The sequence below is a fragment of the Vespa mandarinia genome, chromosome 1 (assembly GCF_050613455.1).
Source record: "Vespa mandarinia isolate Hongniang chromosome 1, ASM5061345v1, whole genome shotgun sequence".
NCBI classification, from domain to species: Eukaryota; Metazoa; Arthropoda; class Insecta; order Hymenoptera; family Vespidae; genus Vespa; species Vespa mandarinia.
The window spans coordinates 13,677,444-13,686,899 of NC_140810.1; the positions used below are offsets into that span (position 1 = coordinate 13,677,444).

Consider the following 9,456-nt stretch of genomic DNA (forward strand, 5'->3'; position numbering starts at 1 on the left):
GAGCAAAGATCCGAGCGTTCTCCTTGTCCGTCCATTGTCCGCTCGAAAAGGAGCATGAAAAGAATGAGAATGAGAGAAATTTCGCGAGACTCTTTCGAAAAGTTACGACTACCTACCAACGCAATATATATACCGAGTTCTTCGTCAACATCGACTCTCGACATCGTTCAATCGATTCGACATGCCATGTATTACGTACAATCAAATTTGCCACACATTTATTTTATTTATTTATTTGTTTTCTTTTTTTTTCACATTTCCGTCCTCCGCCTTGCGATTTCGTTGCAAGTATTATTCATTGAAAGATACAACAAGTGAATTAATTTCCTTACATTCGATGCGTTACATCTTTGTTAAACCATGTAAGAGTAATTCTAATTAATCCTTACAATTATCCAGGTCACTTTTTCTTTTAACTTTATGACATCGCAAATTATATCATTTCAATTATTATATAAAAGTTCCAAAAAAAGAAAAAAAAAACGAACGGTGAAAGTTCGACAAAGAGGATCAATTGAACAAAAAAAAAAGAAAAAACAAAAAATACAAAAAAGACAAAATACGAAGAAGTAACACGATTTTGGCGGATAGAAATGTCAGTGAAATCAGATAGTATCTCAATATTTGCTTATCCATGGACAAAACGCCTTTTAGTTTCAATTTCATAACTCCGAGAATGACGAACAAAAGTATATATCGATCTTCTTCTTCGACTTATCCTTGAATCACATAACACTTATTAATAATATTCTCTGGAAATATTTCTTGAGTGAGTATTCGTTTTAACACATAATTTATCTACATGTAACGTATTTTAAAATTATTGTATATGTATTGTTTATAAATTCTCAAGCTTTCTAATCACGTTAGAACATTGATTAGAAACGAAAAATAATAATAAGTATTGTATGATAGAAAACAAGAATGTCTATTAATTTATACTTTTATTATGATTAATTTATATTTTTATTATAAAGAAAATTAAAAAGATCTGTAAAAAATTAATTCTTGCTGATTGAATTAATATAATTTTCAAACGTTCATATAACGTTTACAGTATAATTATATATTTATTATTGTTTTTTATTTAAGCAATTTCTTTATATTCGATATTTCATTTAATCAATGATAAAAAGAAATTAGATTTCTATTATATTACATCCGCCCATTGATTTCATTTCTTTTTATACGCGATAAATTATACTCACCGTTTACACGATGCTTTTATACGCGCTCCTTGTTTCGCGCTCGCAATTTAATTTTACATGAACAGAAAATATATTTTTCTTTAATCTTTATTGAATTTACTTTGTTGTCGACAATGCCTAAACAGATTTTCAGTGAGTTCTTTGACTTTGAGCCAATTAAAAAGAAAAAGTTGATTGTCTAGAAATACGATAACGACAATGAATAATATTTATTTTGATTTTTATACAATCTTATGATATATTTTATGAACCTATGCGGAATAAATATTTTTATAATTTATATATATTAGATTTTCTCTGTAGCATATTTTTTTTTGTACTGGTAGTCTTGATCATTTATGCAATATTTATCCACATAAAAAAAGCTTCATAAAACGAATACTTTGCATAAATCGAGGAATGAATGTTTTATAATAATATTTCTATTAGTATATTAATATTATAATACAATAATATTTTTCTTATATTATTACGATAAATAAATTGTATTTTTATTATATATTTATATGATCGCGATGGCGAATAAAATATAAAAAATAACAAAATAATATATTCATAGATATTCAATTCATCGATACACAAATATATATCTATATCTAGATATAGATATATATAGATATATATTTGCATATCTATATCTGATATCTATATAGATATCAGATATCTATATAAATATCTATATTTGTTATCTATATAGATATTTATACAGATATCTATATGAATGTTGAAATGAATCTATTATTTTGTTATTTTTAATTAAAGAATAATGAAGAGACTTGACCCAAATGTTCCCTCAATTACGTGAATCACATACACATTTGACCTGGGTGGATCATTGCAAAACGAACTAAAACGCGTTCTCGTGTTGCGCGACGATGTTACGCCGATGGAATTGACGAAGAAAGTAAGAGCGTTTCTTGAAGAGGAAGTCCTGGATTTAGGTGACGTTTATATGGGACGGGCGAAAGCGTGTCAAGATAAAATTATATATTCAGAACGTAGACGACACGAGAGATTATTCGCGACTACGACAACCATTTTTTCCTTGTCTCGTTTTATTTTATATATATAAAGAGAGAAAGAGAGAGAGAGAGAGAGAAAGATCATTTTCTTTCAAAATTCTTTCAATTTGTTTTTATTTTCTTCAACTATCCCATTGATACTTTAAATCAATAAGAATATATCTTTTTCTTTCAGCTTTTTCAAATAAGTCAAACAATCTGCCATTGCAATCACGAAAATAGAAAATATGTGCTAATTCTATTCCAAGATGATGAAAGCGAAAGTGAATGACGGTTTTAAATATGCGTAATAAATAACCCTCTCTCTCTCTCTTTCTTTTTCTTTTTCTCTGTCTCTCTTTCTCCTTCTTTTTTCCGTATTCCCTTTTTCTCTTTCTTTCCCTCTCTCTTTATCTCTCTTATACAATAGATGATAGTATGATGATCGTAAATCAGAAATGAAAGAAAAATACATATTTATTAAATAATTTAAATATCTACTAATCTCACAAATATGCACCAATAATTGAACGTTTTCTTCGTTAGGAAGGTGGAGTGATTGCGTTTAGAGGAATGCCATGTAGCTGCAAGGTGCATACAGTAAAAAAACTGGGTCGAAACGGAGAGCGAGATCATCGACGTTCCTTTTATTTATATAGACGCCTCTCTATAGGTCGGCAGGCGTTCGAGTGCTAGAGCAAAACTTTCTCCGTGAACTCGAAAGTCCAATGTCTCTGCGATCGCATATATTTATAATGTATATATGCATGTATATACGTATGATATACATACATATGTAAAACGTTATGTAGGCATCTTGTACGATTAAAAGATCGAGTTCTGAAAATAAGAAACATAAGAAAAAAGAAAAAAAATTAAAAAAAATGGAAAGAATCGCGAATCGCTTTCGAAAAGTATATCTTTTGCATATGTATTATTTACATATGAATTATTTGCATATGTATTATTATTTTAGTTTTTCTATTGAATTTATTTCACATTATTTCACAACATTCATTATTATTTATTTTTTTTTACAGTTAATTAATTAAAATCGTCAACAAGTGAATCAATTGTTTATGTATTGTTCCTTCGTATATCAACAGTTCGTTCAATTACGAAATAAAATTCGAACTATATAATATTTAGTCTTTATTAAATGATCGAACTTGTTAAACAAATGACGTAGGAAACGCGTAATAGGGGCGATAATGCAACAAAATGCTTGAATGTGAAATCGTGAGTTAATGAGAATACATTATTCAAGTCTTCCTAATGATAGAAATAGTCTGGCAACAGGACGAATCTAATTTCTACGATAATTTAGATAATTTCTACTCTAATTTCGAAATTTTCTGATGTCAATCGCAAAAATTCATTATATGTTTGAATTTAAAGTAATTTAGGATATAATCATTGCCATCGTATATATCATATTTCTATACATAGATAATGGAATGATATTTTATTTAATTATCTATAAATATTTTTGAATGAAATTAAAATTTCTTTTCGTCTTTCTTTTCTTTTTTTCTTTTCTTTTCTTATCATTTATCGTTTATACTTTCTGTTTATTCTAGAAAAGCCTCAAATCACCTACGCTATAAAGTTTTCCGATGTCGTATTACCAATGAGTAGATATCCTATGCTATGTACTCATTGAAGAGTCAAATAATAATTGAAGCTACATTCAGACTAATAATTAACGTATGTACAATAGTAACAGCTTTGATACGAGATCCAAAATAGTGAGGTTGACTACGAGTATACATTTATTTTCAGCTATTTGTACTTGGTAATTAAAGTAAACTCATGGTGGTCCTTGTTCCAGACGGACTAAAGAAAATAGAGAGAGATAGAGATAGATAGAGAGAGAGAGAGAGAGAAAGAGAGAGAGAGGATTATTAAAATCAAGTTCAATCAAATAGTATCATTATTAAACAACGAAGATCGTATTTGTAAGACAATCATATACTAAAAATATTACTCATATTTTTCTAATTCGAAATGAGAAGGATTAGATGAAAAAAAAGAGTGTTTTAAATTAAAAAAAAAAAAAAAGAAAAAAATTAGAATAAAATAACGAAAAGCAAAAAATTTCCCTTATGAGAGAGAATCGTGAATGAAAGTTTCCGCGTTCATATGTGATGATTACCATCCGTATGTTCACGGTGACATCACGAAAAGAGTGAAATCTAATCGGTGACCTCGCGTGTTGTCTGTATGTGTACCAACGTCATCCGGTATAATAATCGTCGAACGATCGAATCGTCAAAGGACATCGACTCCGATGTAATGTCGTTAATTTCAGGTTTCAAGTTTTTATCGTAAATATTAATTAACGATCATATATAAGAAATATATATGAGATAAAAAGCCGATTATTTGTTCGACGTGCAATATTAATAGAGAGATATGATTTTATTCGTAAAAATAGATCGTTAAATCGGTGAATATGTATTAATTTAATATAAAATACTGAATAACGAACAAGTTTAAATAGGAATGAAAAAGAAAGAAATTTCTATATACGACTTCCAATATTTCTTTTTAATATTATGCATACATATTTATCTCGTTAAATTTGTTATCCATGAAATTTGATTTCGAGATTGACAAAAGTATGATCATCGATGATTCTACGTTTTTCGTTTCGAAGTATAATGGGTGGACGAAAATCGGGAGACATTTTATGTATATATGTATATATGTATATATGTATATATGTATATATGTTTATATATATATATATATATATGTTGCTCCCTGTCAAGCGATTCTACTACTATACGTTTAAAGAAGATTTTACTTTCTCGAAAGCACGTGAGTAAGTGAGAACAGGAGCCAGCAAGTTGCTCCTCTTACTTTCTCTCACGGATGCTTCAAAAGTAGGTCCCAAATAGGATTAAGAGTTCCTTGAAGGATTCGGAAAACAATCCCTAATCTTTACTAACCAATTAGGCAAAACAACTTTTCTAAAGATTTTCTCAGTATTGACAATTCTTAAAAAAAAAGAACAGAAAAGAGAAAAAAGGAAAGAAAGAAAAAAACGAGAGAAAAAACTCTTAAGATAATTTTTGGCATTACAGAAGAAATCTCATTACTAACTTTCTAATTAATATCTAATTAAGACTCTTTCGCAGCGGTCCAATTATCATCCTCTCAGGAGATCTTTGTCGTGCAATATAACGAGAACGTCGTTCTTTTCACCGAGACAAATTACATATATGTAGACGTCTATTTTCTCATTTAAAAAGACGAAAGAGAAAAGAGAATAGATCTAGGAACGTATTATAAAAGAAAAGAAAAGAAAAAAACAAAGAAAAAAAGAGAGAGAAAAAAATTAAGGAAGTTGTAATACGTTGAAAAGAAATTTCGTATATTTTCATCGAAGTTATTTCATCTTTCTCACGAGATATATCTACATATGTATACATATACACATATATATATTTATTGATATTATTATATTTTTTTATGTATGTATATATATATATATATATATAAACATATACATATACATTGAATACATTTTATAGGAATAAAGTTCTATTTATCTACAAATTAAACAGAAAAACATCAAACTCGTGATTCGTCCAAATTGGATCGAGGAAAGAAACTATGAACACTCTCTTTCTCTTTCTTTCGATATCTATCCAATGGGCTCTTGTTATTGAAAATGTGTGTCTTAGGTAGTGGGGGTTTGACAATTTGTTTGCTAATTTTTATTGAAAATGTAAAGAGAGAGAAAGAGAAAAGGAAAGGAAAGAAATCACTTTCGTTCAAGTAAAAGAGAGAAACGAATAAACGAACGATCCATCAAGATAAGATAATTCAAGCTTATTGAAAGGGAAGAACTGGTCCAGTTTCCAAGTCATCTTGTTGTTCTTCTTCTCGTAAATCCTCCCGTTGATTTTGCCTCGCTTCAGCTATTCGCCGAGCCTCATCGACGTACTCAAGAACGGCATCGAGACGTTCCAAAGGATATTCCGAATGATAGATCACTCGTTGATCTTCGAGAGATCTTTTACCATATCGACTCCCCAGGAAAAACATATTATTTCTTGGCACAATCTTTACCGGTCTTGATGGTTCTGCTGATATCTTTGACTCGCTACGTCCGTATCGTCCATTCGTATGATAGATCGCTGAACGCTCGAACCGTACTATTTATCGATGAAATTAAAAACACAATGTTGTTAATTATATATTTATGTATATGAGCCGTTAACTTTGAAACTGGGGCAAGTCCATTTTATGTTATTGCTAAAAAACATAAATGAAAACATAAATTTTATGTTAATTTGTAACAAGAATTAGCTTTAACTATTTTTTTTCACAAAATAGACTTGCCCCATTTTTAAAATCAATGGCTTATATATACATATATATATATATATATATATATATATATATATATATATATATATATATATTTGTTTGACTTTAAATTATAAAGTTTTGAAAATTTTAATCTTTGAAATTGTAAGAAGAGAAAAAAATCGTGTTACTGATTTTTTTTCAATAAAAACGTTATTTTTAATAAGTAAATAAGGTGCATTTAAAGTTCCTTCACTTCTTTGTTGTTCGATCATCTTACCAATGATTAGAGAGAGAGAGAAAGAGAGAGAGAGAGAGAGAGAGAGAGAAACAGAAAAAGAAAGAAAAACTTTTGGTAATGTCTTATATAAATTGCTCGATCGATCCTACCATTCTTGAATACGTGTTATTTGATTTACTTCGTTATGAAACGTAATATGGATTAACCGAAAATAAATCAATTAGTATCATATATTTCTTATCGTATATTTATAATGATAGCGAAGAAGAGTTCGAATAGAAAAAAAAAATATCACTCATACAGATTGATCATAAAACTTATCCAATTAATATTTTAACAACGTTTAATTTATTTTATAATGAGAACAAAAGAAATGAAGAGATGGAAAATGTGATCAACTAATGAAATAAAATCCTACGGTGATTGGAGACAATAAATTGGAGAAGATGAAGATTGAAAAGAAAGACCAAATGCTCACCTGGCACGTCCGCACGTGAAACATCACGTTTGCCGTAACGAGTTTGGAGATAGAAATGTTGGCCATCAGTGGCCTGCACGAGGCACCAAACGGCGCACCCGATCCACAGGCACGTTATCAATTGAATACTACCGAAGGTCGGCACCATAGATGGTCTTATCCCACGAGAGTGCATCTTCGCACCTGCGAGTAAAATAATAAACGATTTTTTTCATTCGATCAAATCTAATTTACTTACGCGAACATCTTCGTTTTTATACTTTTGAATCGTTCGTCGATCAATTTTGTCGAGACAGTTATTGATTGAAAAGAAAAAAAAAAAAACAAAGAAAAAGAAAATGAAAATAATATGAAATTTGTATTGATCCTATTTCTTTAATAACTGTTTTACGATTGAAACATGGTCGAGTACCGCAAAGTGTTGATCGATAGAAGATCGATTATTGAAAGCCCTGCGATCAAATGTTCAATTAAAGAAAAAAAAAAAGATAATCTGAGTTTTATAACGTTTTTCAATTTATTATTGCGTAACACCTTCACCAACGTTCCTGAACGTCCCAAAGCTTTTCGAAACGAAATTTATAATGCTTTCTCGTGATAACTGGTCCCTCGTAGATATCACTTGTTAATTGATTTCTAATCTATAACTTGATTAGATGATTGTAGACGTTGCCGGAAGACAAATTGTAAGCCAGTACAATCTCATTACCTTCGAAGAAATTTGATTTTTTCTACGAGAAAAGGTAGATAAAGGATTAAGACCAAGTCAGGACAAGTTAAGATCAAAAAGAAAAAAAAAAAAATTAGAAAAAGAAATGAATAAAAGAAAAAAAGAATTTTCCTTCGAACACACGCACTCTTACGTTGTTCGTTATTTGTCGATCACGTCGAATGATTGACATTATTTCTTCATTTCCGGGAAATTTAAAAGATAACTTTTGCCATCGTAAAAATAATCGAATATCGAGAATGGAAGGCAAAAAAAAAATAGGAGAAACGCGAGCACCGATAAGAAAAACTCTTTCACCCTTCCTTGAATACCTCCTCTCACTCTCTGTCTCTCTCTCTCTCTCACTCTCCCTCTCTCTCTCTCTCCCTCTCTCTCTTTTTCTCTCTATCTTTCTCTTTCGCGGTTAGGGGTGAACGCGAATGCAGAAAAGCGAAATGCAGGTGAAGCAACACGTAGAAGCAACTGTGGTGTCCCATGAGCCGCGAAACGCTTTATATAGTCTCGCCCAGCCACCCACGAGAGAATCCACAGATACCCTCCCTGTTCCACCAATCCGGCTCGAGCTCGACACCCTCTTCGTTAACCATCGACATATCTACTTTTTCTCTTTCTCTCTCTCTCTCTCTCTCTCTCTTTCTCTCACTCTCTTTCTTTTTATCTATCTATCTATCTATTTATCTATCTATCTATTTCTCTCATTCTCTTTCTCTCATTCTCTTTCTTTTTTTATCTCTACCTTTATCCAACATTTAAACAAAACGATTATCACCCCCATCCACTCGCTCGGAAAGCCCTCGCTTGAAATGTCGTGATTTTCTCCCTCTCTCTCTCTCTCTCTCTCTCTCTCTCTCTCTCTCTCTCTCTCTCTCTCTCTCTCTCTCTCTCTCTCTCTCTCGCTCTCTCTCTCTCTCTCTTTCTTTCTTTCTCTTTCTCATTCATCGAATTACGATCGTCGAAAATGAATATGATCATATTCACCTTTTGAGTACTTTTTTTAAATCGTCAAAAATTTATGAAAAATTTTGTTTACGAGATATCTTGTAACAAATGATACCTGACGTATTTACGTATTTCCTTATGTATAAAATAATATACGTATCGCTCTCAAACGATATCTCATCAAATTACAATGGAATGAACGTTTTTTCTTCCTTTTTTACATTATTTTTTTTATTGTTTGTTTTTGTTTTTATCAAGTGACACGCGTTCAAATACGTGAATTGGAATTTTTTCGATAGTACTAAGCTGAATATATTGTTTGGCTTTTACGATTGAAGAATATTAGAGAAAAAAAAATTAAATCAATAAAATAAAAGGATGGAAAAAAAATTGGCGAGCAACAACATCGAAAAGATTCCATCTGATGATAAATGGAACTATCGCTTATGGAGATAAGCATTATCGCTATTTCGATTGTCGTATAATCATCGTATAATCAATTGATCTATTAGAAAATCTAATGGGAATTTGAACGGATA

The 9,456-nt window shown here is 30.4% G+C and overlaps 1 protein-coding gene across 4 annotated transcripts; it reads right to left on the bottom strand.

Annotated features, from left to right (window-relative positions):
- Positions 1-5,714: 5,714 nt before the first annotated feature.
- LOC118447640 (uncharacterized) lies at positions 5,715-8,439 on the bottom strand. 4 transcript variants are annotated; one of them, XM_035879806.2, is made up of 4 exons: positions 8,290-8,439; positions 7,783-7,979; positions 7,249-7,431; positions 5,716-6,375 (listed from the first exon to the last, which is right to left on the bottom strand). In XM_035879806.2, the coding sequence occupies exons 3-4, from the start codon at positions 7,421-7,423 to the stop codon at positions 6,050-6,052; spliced, it is 501 nt and encodes a 166-aa protein (XP_035735699.1). In that variant the 5' UTR covers positions 7,424-7,431; positions 7,783-7,979; positions 8,290-8,439; the 3' UTR covers positions 5,716-6,049. The 4 variants fall into 4 exon arrangements, with proteins under 4 accessions (XP_035735703.1, XP_035735699.1, XP_035735700.1 ...); XM_035879807.2 differs by lacking the exon at positions 8,290-8,439 and adding an exon at positions 8,112-8,283; XM_035879808.2 differs by lacking the exon at positions 8,290-8,439 and adding an exon at positions 8,106-8,283.
- Positions 8,440-9,456: the final 1,017 nt, after the last annotated feature.

Excerpts from the sequence above, each read along its gene's own strand:
- LOC118447640 (XM_035879810.2), bottom strand. The coding sequence starts at position 7,423 with ATGCACTCTCGTGGGATAAGACCATCTATGGTGCCGACCTTCGGTAGT. Across the intron at positions 6,376-7,248 it reads TTCACGTGCGGACGTGCCAG|TACGGTTCGAGCGTTCAGCG; the intron begins GTGAGCATTTGG and ends ATCGATAAATAG.